This window comes from Heliangelus exortis, chromosome Z, assembly GCF_036169615.1.
Source record: "Heliangelus exortis chromosome Z, bHelExo1.hap1, whole genome shotgun sequence".
Classification (NCBI taxonomy): domain Eukaryota; kingdom Metazoa; phylum Chordata; class Aves; order Apodiformes; family Trochilidae; genus Heliangelus; species Heliangelus exortis.
This window is the reverse complement of record NC_092454.1, coordinates 41,128,915-41,146,790: the sequence shown is the minus strand read 5'-3', so window position 1 is coordinate 41,146,790 and position 17,876 is coordinate 41,128,915. Positions and strand designations below refer to the sequence as shown.

At 33.9% G+C, this 17,876-nt stretch overlaps 1 protein-coding gene across 2 annotated transcripts in view; it reads left to right on the top strand.

Moving 5' to 3' along the window:
* CNTLN (centlein) overlaps nt 1–17,876 on the top strand; it is a 187,485-nt gene that overhangs the window by 56,883 nt on the left and 112,726 nt on the right. For both annotated transcript variants that reach the window (XM_071730388.1, XM_071730387.1), the window contains exons 8-9: nt 3,485–3,647; nt 12,000–12,191. In XM_071730388.1, coding sequence (XP_071586489.1) covers nt 3,485–3,647; nt 12,000–12,191 — 355 coding nt within the window. The remainder of the gene's footprint in view (nt 1–3,484; nt 3,648–11,999; nt 12,192–17,876) is intronic.

Here is a 17,876-nt window from a genome sequence, read left to right as displayed (position 1 = left end):
AGAAAGGATCAGTGGCCAGTCACCATGGCATTCACATTGCTCTACTAGCCCATCCCAAACGACTATCTTTATCCATTTACTCTACCTTTTTGCATGAAGGACAGCTTTTTCCCAATCCCTGTCCTTCCTAAAGAGCTTGTATGTGCATGGCAGCACACCAGTCACGTTGGAGGAGTTGTCCCACCTTGTCTCTGTGATCCCATTGAGCCCTACAACTGCAGAAAGATCTCTAATTCCTCCTGTCATTCGTCATGGGGACATGAAGAATGGGGACATGAATGAATGGCCAGCAGATCCAAGGAAGTGATTCTGCCCCTTTACTCAGCGCAGGTAAGGCCACAGCTCGAGTCCTGTGTCCAGTTCTGGGCCCCTCAGTTTAGGAAGGATATGGAGGTCCTAGAGCAGGTCCAAAGGAGGGCAACCAGGCTGGTGAAGGGACTCCAGCACAGATCCTGTGAGGAGAGGCTGAGGGAGCTGGGGCTGTTCAGCCTGGAGAAGAAGAGGCTCAGAGGAGACCTCATCACTCTCTACAACTCCCTGAAAGGAGGGTGTAGCCAGGTGGGAATTGGTCTCTTTTCCCAGGCAACCCTCAGCAAGACAAGAGGGCACGGTCGCAAGTTGTGCCAGGGGAGGTTTAGGTTGGACATTAGAAAGAATTTCTTTACTGAGAGGGTGATCAAGCATTGGAATGGGCTGCCCCGGGAAGTGGTGGATTCTCCATCCCTGGAGATATTTAAAAAGAGACTGGATGTGGCACTCAGTGCCATGGTCTGGTAACTGCAGCGGTGGTGGATCAAGGGTTGGACTTGATGATCTCTGAGGTCCCTTCCAACTCAGCCAATTCTATGATTCTATGATTCTATGCTACATACGTTTGAACTTCAGATGGGCACCCAGTTTTGCTTATTTCCCAGGAAGACTCTCTGCTCCAGACTGATGACCTGTCAACATTCCCTTTTTTATTTGCATATGCTGGAGGCCCTGAGGCTTGTGTTGTTCATTGTAAGGTATTTCATGTCCACACTAACTGGTGCCGTTTGCTTGCTAGCCCAGTCAACATCTGTCTCACACCATTCCTGGTTCAAATCTTCCCTCACTAAGTTATTCTCTTTGTTATCAAGTGTGCTTTATTCTGTAAATTTATTTGTATTGCAGCACTGGTGCTGAGTAATTTCTGGTTAAGATTGAGCATAATTTTGTCCTTCCTGTGTAAAAATGAACTAAAAGAAGATCCCTTGTGTGGATTTGCAGTGCGAAAATAGTTCCTCATTCACTAAGGGGATAAAAGCAGATGTACCATACAACTTCAAGTTAGATACAATGGTTGTGTATTTCTGTGTCTCAAGAATTTTTCTGATTGCAGCTATTTTGGTTAGTATGATTTTTACTCAAAAAAGAAAAATTAAGCAATTTAGGGTATGAGTAGGATAAAATAAAGTTAGATTTTTAAGCTATGGTGTAATGGAACTGTGACTGTTTCTCCGTGATTAAAAGCCCTTGAATTTAACATGAGTAAACCTGTTAATGTGTTCTGCCTGTGCTGTAGTTTTTAGATGGCTGCTAGGTGTAGCTTCCCCATCCCTTCCTCTTTAAGGTATGAGTCAAAGCCTGATAAAGTCAACAAAAAGATTGCCATTGACCTTAATACACTTTGTGGACAGACCATTAAAGAACACTTAATACTGTGCATTCTCAGGTGACATGGACAGATAACTGCATTGATATTTGTGTGCAAATTAGAGAGCATCAGTATAGCAGAGAAGTCTTGAGAGCAGTTACTACCAAAATTTCCAGCAGTTTCTGAGGATTAAATATTATTCTATGTTTTTCCTTTACATAACAAAATGAAGATCTGATTGAGAAGTCTGCAAAATTAATGTAATCCCTGTTTTAGCTGCAGTGCAAGGATGGTTTATTTTTCTACTGTATATTTACAGGCAGGGAAATGAAACAAATGCCTGTTTGGAAGTCTGTCAAAGTGCTCATATATCACTGTGTCCTTATTTCTGCTGCTGTGCTTGTGGGCAGTATTAAATTAGTGCATATGAAGTACAACTGCAGCTGTACATTGGTTTTGTTTCGTAAAGAGTTCCTAATGCATCTCTGCTCTTGTTAGTTTTAAGGACCTGGCTTTCATCTAATTGAGAACAGCATAACTTAAATACTGTTAAATAAACATGTCCTTAAGTGTTCTCCTGTACAGGCCTGTTAACAGGCTTTTTGAAACCATACATTTTTAACATGTTGTCTGACTGCACTATTGTGGCACATGTATTTTTAGTTTTTATAACTATTCAGATGTATGGTTAGCAAATAATCAAGATATTAAGAAGTGGCATAGGTCTCAAGAAATATATTTTTGAAAGTTCTCTTGAAGTGGTTTCTTTTTCATTCTGTGGTTTCTCAGGAAAAGACAACGAAGTAAGTATTGCTGCTTACCTTCTGTATGGTAGTCTTTGACTAGACAACTCCAGCAGTATTTTGAAAATGTAATGATAACTCCTGTTGCTAATGACAATTCCAGGAACAGAGAAGTCACATAGGCATTGGAGGACACCAAGAAATTTTTTTTGAGGAAGTAAAAAAGCTAGTTGGAGTGATAAACTTGTATTTCAGTATCTGGATGCCACACTAATGTGAAATGTGCTTGTGAATTAAACATGGAATTAAGTAGAAAATACATTGAAAGGTATTAATGGAGTAATTGGAACTTTAACAGCAAAATTGGAACTTTTGTTACAGCAAATATTCCAAGTTTTAATCACTGTTTATAATGAATTAATGATTTTGGTTTCCACCTTAATTTATTAGATCTACCTGCAGTACAGTAAATTTTTTAAGGTGACTGATTATACTAGAGCTATCCTACAGTTAAAACACAATTCCTACTAATGTGCTCATAGAGCTTTTGTTGTTATATTATCTAATGCACACCAAAGTGTACTTACTTAGCTTGTAGTTGTTGCAGTGTGCTGTACCTGCACACAAAAAGTAATTTATCAGAAGACATACTTCGAGTGTGTAAGGAGCAGAAGCACTTCAGTGAAGAGTTGCTTTAAATATAGTCTGAAAGTTAAGCAAATTGTTATCTTTTTTTCTGATGGTTGTAGTTAAAAAAATAGAACTTATTTTACAGGTCGTGTTCTAAATATTTTACATTTTAACAGTTAGTGCTAAAGAGTTAACTGAATATTGATTAGAAAGTGTTGATTCAGTAGTGAAAATCTATTTATTTTAGAGCAGTTAGAGCATTAGAGGAAAATTAAAAGGCATTCCATTTTGGAATTAACTGTTTAGTAGATATGTCACAAAATTATGTGATAAATATTTTATGTGTAACTTCTAGTGCTTAAAAAGCAATTGACAGAAAAATAAATGGAAATAGGAAGCTCGTTATCTGCAGTACATAATTTTAGCACAATTGTTTAACAGAGGTCAGTATTGTTGTTTTTCCTAATTCCTCTTTATGGCTGGTTTTGCACAGGAAGGAGTTACAGGAGCTGCAGAATCTTTACAGACAAAACATTGAGCATACAGCACAGCAAGATGAGCTTATAAAGCAGCTTCAGGCTCTCAATGTTGATACACAAAAAGTACTGAAGGACCAAGAGGATGCTCATACAGCTGAAATGTCATCATATCAAAAAGTACGTAATTCGCTATATGATCAGAGGCTTCATTTTAATATCCATCTGTACAATATCAATGGACAGAGTAATCAAAGCACTGTGTACTTTTACATACTTTAGATCTCTGGATCTTTATTGTTACCAAAATATGGTTGGCAGAGTAACAGAGTTTATTGGCCTAATTACATGCCAGATTATATAGCCCCTAGCTTATATTGAACTGATTAGCCTTAAAATTTTTTTGTTACATCTGGAGGAAAAAGGAGTGGATTCCCTAGCATATAAATTTCTGTATGTAATTTTACATTCTCTGTTTTCTTCATTTCCTAGAGCACAGTTATTAAATCCTCCTTTTTTTTAATGTTTTGTTTGTTTGGTTGGTTGGTTGGTTGGTTGGGCTTTTTTGTTTCGTTTTTTGTTTGTTAATTTAAAAGTTCATTTCACTTGTAAATAATGTATTTGTGCAAATCTCAAACAATTATACCATTATAAGATGCAAACAACTGGTCTATCAAAATTAACTGCAAAAAATTGTTGCCACAATAGCTTTTTAGTTAACTAACTAACTAAAAACATTTAGCTATATATACATTTACAAAACAGGTTTAACTCTGAAGAGCTGTCGTATGTGCAAGACTCAGAACTTCTCATTTTGAGATTAGCAAATTATATGGATGTGGTTTTCAGTCTGTAAGAAATGCAGAAGATATGTTTCATTTTTAGGAAACAGTGAGAAAAGACAAGGATAAAGTTGGATATAAAACTGTTACGTAACTTCTGCTAATCATAGAACTGTTTTCTCAAGTTATGTGCTGTGCTTTTTTTAAAGAAATGGGTGTTTACCTTTCTGTGTTACTCATAGCTTGCATTTTATGATAAAATTGTGAAGATGGCCTAAGTCAAGACAGAATCAGTACTAGGTTTCTAGAAGTTTGCTTGGTTAACATTTTACAGTGCATATTGCCCAGCACATTCTTGTGTAATTAACTTTGCACAAGTTTATCACTATCTGCAATAACAATATCCATTAAGTCTTTTATTCACTGCAATAGTAGCCCAGACAAGCTTGAAGTAGACTTCCATCAAATTTGTTCAGAACATCTGGGGTGTAATCTACCTACCTGGGGCAAGAAAAATTGAAAGTTCCTCCATGATAAGTTAATTATGTGTTATGGGAGATGGATGGGTATACTTATATAGTTCTAGGGGCAAGCCACATCTGAACTGAGCCTGGTTTAAATTTCAGTATAGCTTCAGAAAGATAGTTTGCAGTTCTTGATCTTTCTCAGCAGGACTTAAAACTTCTACTTAGCTGTTCATGCAACAACAATAGCAGTATGTCTCCTAAAGTTTTTTTGATAGCTCCCAACTACATCAACTCACAGATGACTGTAAAATTTGATGCTTTGAAGTTGTTCAATTCAGTATTTTTCCAATAAAGATGAGTAACATTTCCCTCTCAAATCAGCAAAAGCCAGCTCAAGCATTCTGACAAATTACACTGTGCAGCTGATAAGCTGTCTTTTTTTCCAAACATCAGAATATCTAATGTACATGGAATTTTTAATATAAAAAATATGTTAAAAAAGTTGTATATATTAGAAACCAGTTTTAAAAAATAAAAGCTTTCTTTTTTAATTTCCCAAATTCAGAGTGGAATAGATGTAATGTGTGGTAAATTGAGTTGACAGAACTTCAGAGAAGAAAAGGAGATCATTTATCATGACAATTCTGTTCTATATTTCTGATTAGAAAAACTGTATAAAATACCCAACTGTAATTGCTTCAAAGTAATATGCATTTTCCAAAGCTCAAACTTCCTACTGAAGTCACTGCCTTCCAAAGCAGGCCTTTGGAAAACTTGGAATCTATAAAAATAATATATATGCCTTTTTTTCCCTGAATGAAGAGGGCAAACTATTGTAGACAGATGTGCGTTCTGTTTGTCTTCCATGCAATTAATAATATGCAGAGTGTAACAGCTAGATAAGGATGTGTCAGCTATTCCATACACATACTCACAGAGGAATACTTCCCTACTTCTCCAAATGGCATTGAGCCTATCTGTGTGTACATCCTATGATATATTGTCCCTTACAGTAAGATCAATGACCTCTGTTGGTGGTCACACAGGCAGCGTGTACATGCCTGAGTATAGCTCAAATATTCCAAGTTCATCTTAACAGTTTGCTATTTAGAGTATAGCTCAAATATTCCAAGTTCATCTTAACAGTTTGCTATTTAGGAAATCAGTTCTCTATGCTGGTACTATTGTATAGAATGGAACAGTAGGCTAAATAAAAGAAAAACGTATCTGATAAGCCAGATCCAAATTCATGAACTTGTACTGGATTATATGTAAATCCACTGAGGACCACAAATTCTCTTGCAAGTCTAGTTGTGGTGGACAGCATACACATGTGAAGATCTGTAACCTGCTTTATCAAATTGCACTGACTTGATATAGTACTACTTTTTGTGTGCTTAAGTACAAATTTTTAGGGTGTTGTTTCTACTTCTTTATGTGAGAACATTCATGGAAACAAATTGGTATCTATTTCGTATTGTATTTGTAGTTCTCATTCTCAGGACAAGTAATATGTTTCTAAAATGTATAGCTTCTGTTTTAGTGGTCACAAATGCTCTAGGGACTTGATTCCTGTGCTGGAATTAATGGAACTCAATAGATTTATCATCACCAACAATTTCAAGGTGGAGTGACTTCAGTCAATACTCTGGATAAGACGAGAAGAGATTCTGAACTCTTATGCCAGCTTATCATAATTTAGGGCCTTTGTTCTTATAATGTAGTACTTTCCCTTGATCTGATGCATGTCTTTAGGTTCCTTGTTAATCATCCTGATTAAAAAAATAACAGTGGAAGACCCTTTTGGTGAAGGTGAGATACCAGTATTTGTCATTTAACAGGAAATTGCAGTTCATGTCCTGTAACTCATCTGTCAAATACAGAATAGCAGTAGGGTATATGCCTCTGATAAGAAAAGCATGGGTCACTAGTAAGATTTTTTTGGCTTAATTAAAAAACACAGTAAGATATTTCAATGCTGAGGCTTTCCAGAAGTCTGCATCAAGTACACCAGGAAGTAGAAAAAAAGAGGGTAGTATCAGATAAATTTTCAGATGTTGTGGTTAATTTTGTGCCTGCAGTTTGTTGCCTGTGATAGTCCTTTTCGTTGTGTTGGTGTGTGGAGATAGGTTGCTTTCCTTCAAGCATGAGAAATTGTAATCAGAATGGAAATTTACTGGCTTCACTATCCTAAGGTTAAATTTTACCAGTAAGAGACTGCAGCAGCTTTTAAGCATAGTTAAAAATCATTAATAAGTAATTTTTACGTAAGCAGCATTAAATTCACAAATTCACAATATAAAAACTAAAATCGTACACATATGTAAATGCAGGTTCTCTCTCAAATTGAAATGAAAACCTAAGTTTTTTCATACATGATAAGGGCTGAGAGAAACTAACTCTCCTGTCAAAAATTCTGAACCCCACATCAGTGAGTCTTCATCAAAGTAGTGCACTTTGATCCATTCAGATCTTTACCAAAGGTTATCTCATGCTTTAGGTCAAGGTCCAATACTGCTTTCTGTTGTTGGGAAGTGTGTTAATTAGGTTAGTCTATTTCTTGTATAGCAAACAGCAGTACAGTTGATCACATGCTAGCTAGTAGATTTTGGCTTCAGATATGTCCATAGATTAAAGATGAAAAAAAATCTCAATAGGGTCTGGTTCTTTCAGAGTTAAACTGTACTCATTGGTGAGGATATTAATGCATCACAGGTTTTGTACTGATACTCGTAGTATGCTATAGTTCCTGTGTGCAGGGGTGTAGATCAGTGTCTGCAATATGCTTGAGTGTTTTGAGAAAAAAAAGGTGGTAAATAATCTACAATTGTAATTCTGTTGTTAATTTGATCACCATTGTCCTAATGTCTCTGGCAAGGATACCATGGGGTTTTTTTACCACAAGAGAGTTGTAGATGAAACAAATGATGCAATAGGGCAAGACAGTGCAGGAGTTAAAGGAAGAAAAAGGAAAAATCTTAAGATTAAGCTTATTTAAATATGTGAATAATGCTAATTTTTAATCTGAGTTAAAATTAAAAAAATTACATTCATCTGAATTTTGTATATAATAAGACTAGTCCCATAATTTTAAACAATAAAGGAGGATTTTAAACAATACTGTTTACAATATGGATTATAAACATTTTTTGGTATTTACTAAGACTGCTCTTCACAAACCTGCTGAATGTTCTCAGACAGTATACTATATATAGGGAAGGAATATACGTAGGGTTTGCTAGTATTTTGCAGTTTTTCCTGATAAACAGTCTTTCTGAGATAAATGAGTCCAAATTTTTATACAGTAAAAAAAACCAACACAAAAATTGCACAAAACTGATTGGACAGGTGAATACTGGGAGGGCAGGAGGAATCATGCAGGAAATGGAAAATACTGGATTAATTGAAGACTCATCAGTTTGAATTTTTGCAGTAGCAACAGTAATCAAAAGACTGAAATGACCTTTTGTGCTCTCTTCTGTTACTGTCGAGAAAGTATGTTGATAAAGTTTTATGTGTATATATTTGTATGTATTTATATATGCACATTTTAAATAATTTCCAAAATACCATGTTAATTGCAATTATATAGTTCCAGAAAGTTGAGGAAAGCACACTTTGGCTTTTATGAGTAATTCTTCTTGCATTTTGTCTCATGCTACTTACACTTATATCCATTCTGTACTTTCTTTTGTTTTTCTTCTTAGCCCCTCACATGTGTCTGATAATTTCTCTTTTATTATAGGTAAGCTTTGTGGTCTTTCATTTTACAAGATCACTATACTTTTCTATTTTAAAACTAAACACCGTGAAAGTACTGCATATAGCTTGGCTGCACTGCATCTTCTGTTCACCCTAGAACTTTTCAAACTGATTTCTGCCCTCGTTCTTTCAAATACTTATAAAAAGCATGATCTTGTAACATGGATTTCTGTTATGGTGCCCTAATCATTTCCATTATAATTTTATTGTGTCTTATTTAGACTTATTTTTTTTTCTCACTTGTGTCATTACTATGTATTCAATATTACTATACGTTTGTAATACACTGTTTTGAGAAAACATTTAATGTAGGAGGGTGTTTCTCTTCCACCTAGTTTATTTATTTCCTAGTGTTTCATTTTAATGGATGGCTCAACATTAGTGCTTTTTCCTTGCAGTAGTATACTTGGAAGGAAATCTCTTGAATGTCCCCACTTGCTGTGCTTTACTTGATAACATAGAAGAGTCTATGAGAGAGAGTATTTTGGATTATGCCTTTTGGACCATGGAACTGGAAATTTTGGAGCTGGCAAATACATCACAGCTGTTAACTGGCATACATATGAGCAGTCTAAACCTAGTTCAAAATAAACCCTGTACACTGCACTATAAATTATAAAACACTAACTAATGATATTAGTGTTGGTCATTTATGTCAACTCTTTCCTTCCACAGTTTTTTCCATTTGCACTATGACTCTGGCTAACATACAATTGAATAGCATGGTTTAATTTTTTAGTTTTACTAGCTTTTTCTGGAATTCATCTGCTTTCCTTGGTCTGACCCAGCTTAGTTTTGCCATCACGCATATTTAGTGTATGTTAGCACTTTACCATTATCAGGCTGTTTATTATTTTCTATCATGTGGGCACTCTTCAGAGTAATATCTTCAGGTCCTCCCAGAAGTCCCAGCTTTAGTCTTCACCCATAGCAGTGTATGTCATGTTTCAGGAGATGGAAAGCTCTGAAGTACTAGAAAGAGATTCTTGAAATACAAGAATTTTTTTTGCCTCTTAAAAATGATTTTTTTTAAAATATCACCTTCATAAACAGGATAAATAATAATGATTAGAAAATTTTTATTTCTTTTAAACCTATTTTTTAATCTCATCTTGGGGACTGAGCAGTTTTCTGGGTAAACCTCACCTTACATTCATGTAAGGTAAATACCTATGTACAGTCAAGATTTCCAAGTTTTCACTCTTTTCTATGAATCATGATAGTTCTGAGATAAATAATTTACAGTATTTTGGCCTTTCTTGGGTTTTCTACTCAATGTTACACCTTCAGTGGTCTGATCTCCATTTTATATCTTGTCTCTCAACACCTGGTTTTCTGTATCTTTATTAATGGTAAGCCTGTTTCACTGTTGTGCAGTTCTCTATGTTCTCGACTGTGCTTACTGCAGTGCAATTAAATGTGATGACTTCTAACCCAGGGTCAGATGCCCCCCTGATAATCCAATATAAACATTAAGCATGTATTTAATACACAAAGCAGTGCTTGGCCATAAAAGAAAAGATAGGGAGCCAAATGGAAGTTTGGAAGCTGTTCTAGTTATATGTGGACTGTAAATAAAATTACTTCTTTTTTCACAGATAATTCTCATTTTAAAATTTCCTGATGTTAAATGCCTTAAAGAAAATAATTTGTATCGCATAAACTACAGCACTGATGTTGTTTAAAACACTATATAAGCCTCAAAGAAAGAGGAATTATGTGAAATGTAGTTTTTCCACTCAGTTCTAGCAAGTTTTAATACTTTAAATAGATGTGTTTTGTTATTACTGTTTTCAAAGCAGAAAAGGTTGGAAAAGTTTCTGCAAGTAAAAAGACACACTATTTGTCTTGTCGTGATAAATGCTGACTACCAAAAATACCCACTAGCTACATAAGGGAATGTGGCTGCCAGCTAGAAAAAAAATTATATTTTGATGTTCTCCATTCATCTTAGTAGGATGTTAACTTTCAGATACAATAATTATGACCACTTAAGTGCTGTTAGTCATAAAAGCATCAATATGTCATACCAGTATTATCCAGCTATATAGTTGTAGCTAGAAGTTTGTCTTGATGTTCATTCATTTGGAAGGCCATTTTCTAAAAAGTGCATAGTTTTGATAAATGATCTGTTTTTGTTCTTGTCATATACTTAGTATTTCCATAATTGCGTTTTGAGATGATGTACGCTTTCTTAGGTATACAAGAGAGGATCAGTAGGCAGAGAAATTTCAGTGTGAAAGTTTAAGTTTAATTCAAAACATTAATCTATTTGATTTTGAATTAATTTTCCCTGTGAGATATGATACATGCTTTGGGAATAGCAGAGAAGGAATTCACTTTGTCCTAAGTGGATTTTGAGAGCCCATGGAAATAGAAGATGACAGGAATAAAGAAGGGAAGGAAGATTATTGTTTCCAAATTCCTTACAAAGTGTGAGGTAGACCCTTTCCAAATATAAAAGCTGTGATTATTTTTCAAAGCCTTTAATATCTAAGCAATGTAGGCTGATGAAAAGGAGAACCAAATGTATTCTTGAAGTGAAGCTGACAGGACAACGAGTAAAATGAAGAGTAAAATAAAATTTTTACACTTTTTATGATGTGCCTGAGTTCTTTGTGTTCAAATTAATAGATTTGGAAATTCTGATTTTTGTTAGTTTATTTTTAATGGAATGATAGAAATTTTCTGAAGAAAATTGTCAGCCGTGGAAGTACTTGTAGAGAAGTTGTTTTTTTTCTAAATGAAATGCCAATTTTGTTTAAAATAGTTTTCAGGTGTTTTTATTGAAAAAGAAGGGGAGGGATTGAAAAATGGAGGGATGGGGTGCTTTTTATGTCCTCTTATTCTTAAGTAAGTTCTTTTGGTCAGTTAGATGGCATATATTGTAGTTATTACTTAGATGAAATCTTTGTAATTCTGTGTATGCATGGACTCTCTCCTAAAGCAACTGCAGAATATATAAAATACTCTTATTTTCTGCATGAACAATGGTACAACAGCAAGGTAAGAAAGTAATATAATCTCTGGGTTTAATAGTTATTGTCAAAAAAATTTCCACAAAATAATTATTTAAACAACCATATTTCCAAATACAATAGGCATTATATTGCTATCTAAGGTATATTAAAAATTTACATTTTAAACAACCAAAATACTCTAAAAAGAAAAGAATGGTGTTTCACTCTTATGACAGATGTTTCAATTTTTTCTCCCTATTATTAATATGGGATATATTTTTTTAAATTTTGTATTTTCTTTTTATATAAACTGTTCCGGTAGAAAATGAATTCTTACATTTAGGTGTCCATTTATTTTCAAAAGTGTTGCTTTTTTACAATCTGTGTTTTAAAATGCATAGTGTGTGACAGGAGGCAAGAGGACACAAAGTGTGAAAAAATTATCAAAACAAAGAGTGATCTTCATGTATAAGCTTCTTAAAGTGTACTTTCTCATATTTATGTGGCCATCTGCATTTAAGTTGTTTTTAATCCTGTTTTATCTCTTCTCCCCTCTCATAGCTTTATAATGAATTAACTTCTTGTTTTGAAACTGTTAAAAAAAGCGAAATTCAACTGCAACGAAGCTGTTCCTCTCTTCAGGATCAGCTACTTGGAAAAGATCAAAGAATTTGTCAGTTAGAAGAGCAACTTCAGCAAGCTCATAGTGCTTTAAGTAGAGTACATCATAATTCTCCAAAATATGAGATACAGGTGAGTTAACTAGTAGAATAATGAAAATTGTTTCCTCTTGTTTTGAATTAAGCTTTTATACCAGACAGTTACAATAAACCCCTGCAGTTTCCTTAGAAAGAAAAACTAGGCAACTATTCTGCTGCAGCAGTGCAGCTATTTCTGCTGTGGCTAATAGAAAGTACTTCACAATTAAATCTGTCCTGGGAAGAAACCTGAATAATGGTGTATTCTACAAGACTCTTCTTTATAATATCTAGGAAAGACACCAAAAATAAGAGTAAAACCAAAGTAACTGTGCTTCTGGAAAAAAATTCCTAGAAAAGATCGTGAAGTTTCTGCATTTTCCCTGTGAAAGTGAAGTGTATTGGTTCTGGTTTTTTTCATTGTTCCTGACCATGTAACTAAACTTTAGATGATAGATGAAAATACTACAATGAGGAGAATTATCTGTCTAAGAATTTCTAAGGTTTAATGTGCCATTTGGAACTATTATAATAAATCCATCACTCTCACTGTCAGGCCTCTCTCTTTACAAGTGTGCCAGATCTTGCATATATGCCCCATACATTTTCCAGAGGCCAATTTATGGCTGGAAGTGAATTTGAAGTGTTTTGAAATTGTCTTCTCACAACAGTTAGTAAATTTTTTAGCTTAGTTTCTTCCCTAGATTTGTACCTAGGTATTTCAGTTTTACTAGCACTCTTTCTGTTAGTTAAGCAGAGAAGGGAAGACAGGTAAGGTGATGTTAAATGCTAAACTTTGCTGTTCATGGGTAGATGAGGTAGATCTCTAATGAAGGCTTATATTAATGAGCTCAAGGGAGCTTGAATATTAAAAAAACCCAGTGTTTTTATTCCTTAAAGTTTATATAAGTAGCAATCTTCTGTAAAACAGAAATATCACAGAGTATATTATTTTCTGGATATGATCATGGTGGTCATTCCAGAGTCAGTGTTCTAACTTCATCCAGATTATTACTGAAATGTTTATCTTAAAATTCTTAATGCACATTTTGTATGACTTTTAAAGTTCTCTTTAATTTTCTGATATGCGAATTTTGTTTCACAGATGATAAAATACTTTCTTTTGTGTCCTTCTTGTGGAGTGCTTACCCCTTGATACATTCTTAACCTTTTTCTGAATCTAATATTTTTTTTTTCTTTTAGAAGATTTTGGTGGATTTTTCAACATGTTATGAATCTAAAATTAGTCTCACACTGTCTCTGCTCTGAACACGGCTTTGGATCGTAGTTTTTGAAAGTTCAGACTTTATTTTTGAGTGCATAGTTCTGCTTTCATCATCTTGTATTGCTCTAAATATATTTTTCACAGTTATTTTGGTCTGATTACTTAATTTTTTTCTCCTAAAAGCTTTTGTGGTATCTCTGGATTATATTTTGTTTTATGGTATCTCTGCACTATGTTTCCTGAGCTTAAGGCAAACTTTGTTGTCTTTGTTAGGTGATGTTAGAGTGCATTCTTCCATTTTTCAACCTGGATATTATGCAACCATTTATTATACAGTTGTGCTCTATCAGATGTGGACTTGGTGTAAATATTTGACATTGGCTTTTGTCTTTATTATCCTGAGTAGATTAGTAGTTTTAGAAAGTCTTGTTACTCTACTAGCTTCCTGTTTTTTTATATTTTTTTTATCGTTTGGAACACCAGACAGAGATTACTCTTTCCCACCGAGTAAACTAAGCATTTTTTTCAATTACTTTGTCTCATAATTAAAGCAATTTTTAAACTCTAAATTTTAAACTCTAATTTTTTTTCTCCCCTTAAAAAACAGCGATTGGATTTTCTTAAGAGCTCCTCCTGTGGAGTTTTGCTGAAAGCCATTTTAAATCCAAGTAGACAGTTTCATTTGGATCGATTTTGTTTACTCAAAAGAACTTCAGGAATTTCTGAAGTTAGAACTCTTTTAGAAGCTAGAGACAATCTACAGTTAGTGATTCAAACTTATACTTGATGTCTTCTGAATGTTTTAACTGAATCGCATCCAGTGTGGAATTGATACTATTTCTTTTGTTGATTTACTCTATGGCTCCTTCTAGTGGCATCTAACTTGAAGTATGTTAACCAGTATGTTTCATGTGAAATGAGATAGAAATGTGAAGCAGTCCTAAATTACTCAGTAGCAAAGAGGGGTGCAAATAAATATGGGCTTCTGCTGGTTTTCTGTTATGTTTCCATCATTATCCTGTGTCAGCCTTATAGGCACTCTGATACTCTTCCTGTTCCCAGTGTATTTGAACGAATGTGCTTGTCATGATTATTTGGAGAATTTACTGGAGTATAAGTGAATATTTGTTCAGCCTGATGTTTTGCAGAATATATCAGGTTAATCATTTATATGATTTGTAACAAGCTCAGTCAGATATTTACCAGTGCTGGTGGAGAAGGCATGTAGGAAGCAAAAGCAGACAATTTATGATAAGAAATATATCATCATCACCTGAATGTAGTGTGTGAACCTTTTTCTTGACTAAAATTCCTCCATTGTGCTATAGCAATATCCCAAATTTTGCTGACATGTAGTCTTGCTCTGGTTGAAAAGGCAGAGTCTGCCTTTCAGGTTTGTATCATAGTGCTTAATGTTGGCTGCATTTTCATGACAGCCAAATTTCCCATTACCGATTTTAATATCTTACAGAAATGTTTCTGCAAGGGAAGAAAGCACATTATTTCTGTGACTTGTTAATTAGCCAGAGTCCTGGCTGTTTGTGAAGTTCTGAAGTTAAATGTCATTAAGAGAACCTCCTACCTCATTCCATTATCTCTGGATTGCATCGGTAGAATAGGATAGATTTCACTTAATTAACAGGACACCAAAACAATGTAGGCATCTAATAGTTTTCTTCTTGCCTTTGTCAAACAACACTTCCTAGAAAAAGAATTGTTTTAAATGACAATTATATTTCTGCTGTAAAGTACTGATTTCTTGAGCATGTTCAGATTCGTGTACCTCGCTGAAAGTTCATCCTGTGGAACATACTAAAAGTCAGTCAACAGCACTAATATATCTTCTTCAGACTTTCACTGTCCAGAATTATGCATCAGTGTTGCATATGTTAGCACATACTTTTTCTGGTATTTGAACTTCTCTTACTATTGAAAATAAACTGTAGTCAGACAAAATTGGTTTTATATTATTGGCTTTATTATCAAGAATATATCCATTTTCTTTCATTAGAGGTAAAATATTCCTTTCTTTAATGTGATCTAATTCTTGTCAGTGGAGCACTGGTGTTGTTAAGGACAAACTTTCTTCATTATGTGTTTACTATTCTGGTAATGTATGTGATGAAGAATTTGAATTTTCTTTACAATAAATTTCTATTTACAAGTCAGTATTTGTGCATTTAGCAGTTCTTAGATACCTTTTTTCTGATAACAGATTCTTAGAATTTTAAGTCTCTTTGCTTATGTCTATGCTTGTGCTACATAATAAGAGAACAGAACAAAAATATTTTAAATAGTTTTCAATAGAGGAGCCTATGGAATTTGATTAATTTTATCTCATGTAATTATTACTTTGATTCTGTTTCATTATTGGTGTTAATTTCTAGCTCTGAGTTGTATACCAGACATCTTGTTATACTGTTAGCATACCACAAGTATTGCTCATGTGAATGGTAAGTGTTTAAATGTTTAAATGTTTACTAACTGATGCAGTCACTTCTGTGTTACCTCCTACTTTACATGTGTGTGTAGACATCAAGGGCAGTATTATGAGATGGAACTTGATCAAAGAAAAGTAATTAAGACACATTTAAATATTATTCGTAACTAACATCTAGCTAATGACAGGTATGTGTACTCTGTTTAATACAGGATTCGCTTAAATTTTCAGAAAAGTATCTATTTCTAATGATTAAGTTTTAAAAAATTCAGAATAGAAAATACCACTAAATCAATTAAAATAGAAATTTCACAAAGATGTTACTGAAGCTTGCTAAGAGAAAAAAAACCTGCTAAAGTTAAAATTTGAGGTTTTCTTAGATTTATGTGAGACACATAAATAAAATGTTTCAAGAAGAACTGTATTCATGATTGCCTTCAAAAATTCTTCCAAGCTTATTATATTGGTTTTCTAACATTAGTATTTCAGTGAATTCAGCTTATTAGGCTTATAAAGTAGTCTTTAAAATACTGATTTTTATTGAAATATAAATGGTAAAAAATTAGTTGGAGAGGCTACTCTCATTTATTTAGTGATTCTACATTTTAGCCAGCATACTTACCGTGGCAATTTAAATAATTGAAGTCCATTTTTGAGATTTAATTTTCTATTTCTTGTTAATGATACAGCATAAGAAGCAGATACCCTGTTCAGAGTTTGGTGCTGTAAATTTTGTTTTATAGACTGGAGTCTTTTCTGTTGCTGGAACTGCTTCCTAACAAAGTGCAATTTGTACTACATTTCTTTAGGCTTTACTGTTGGAAAACTTAATTTATTTGCATTAAGTTTCTCAGCCTTGCACTCCCTGTGGGTCAAAGGTTGCCACAAATTTCTCACCGTTTTTGGCAATATTCAGCTTATTTAAAAACACAGGTAGCAATCGCTAAGAACTGAAACCAGATCACAAAGCAACTAATAAATACTATACTAAAAAGTATTTATGTAAGAAAAGATGACACAAAATTGTAGTGAACATTTAGAAATATGTAATACTGCAGCACATTGTTTGTGGAAACCAAACAACTTTGTCACTGCTTGAAAGCCTTGGGCCTTGAAGAAAGTAAAATGGAACTGAAATTGACCCATTTAGACAACACAACTTGTGGAATATGTACTTAAATGTTTCAAATGACTGTCTGTTTCAGGACTGTTATTTGGAGGTTATTACCTCCAAAAGGTAATGATATCCTTAAGATAAAGGTCTTATGATAAGAACAGAATAAATTGTAGCTTCTAAAGTAAAATTTGCTCCTTATTTAAAGAAGTTTGTCATAGGAAATTACCATTTTCTGGTGTTTGTGATACATAGATAAGTATAATTTAAACTTTACACACATGATATTAAATATTTATAAAGTAATTTTAAGCTGTGTTATATTTTTAATAGGAAACTTAATATAGTAGCTTACAGCTATAAACACCTTTTCAAAAACTAAGCTAAGAATGTCTTTATTCTTGGTCAAAAAAGCAGCAGTAATTTGTTTCCCAAATTTTTTTTTCTAAACCAATGTGTTAAGAAATTACATTTAAAATGTCCTGTATATGTGTCCTTTAAACAAGGTAGAAGAAAATGTTGGCTTCACTGAAGCAGTGGTAATATTTTTCTAGAAAGTCTTTTTATTTGAACTGCACAATTCTGCAATAACATAGACACATACAAAGGAGTTTTTGGTTCAGGTCATACCTTTGGCTTCAGAAAAGTTGTGTGGAATTAAAGATGTCTAATGGAGTGCATGAATTTATTGTTGCTATTAGTATCACAGTTTACTAGCACTTGATCACCTCAAATTGCATTATCAGTTGCAGTTGGGTATGTTTTACTATGACAGTTTGAGACTCTACTTGCAACGTTGCCGGTGTGCCAGGATGCAGGCATGTGTTCTGTATAAACCAAGGAGTAATGATTTTGTGCAACCATTGAAATTATCTTTTAAAGAATAAAAGAAATGCACTGTACTTTAGGAAGGGAGTTCATAACTGCAGAAAACTAATCTACATCTTGTTTTAGAGTTTAA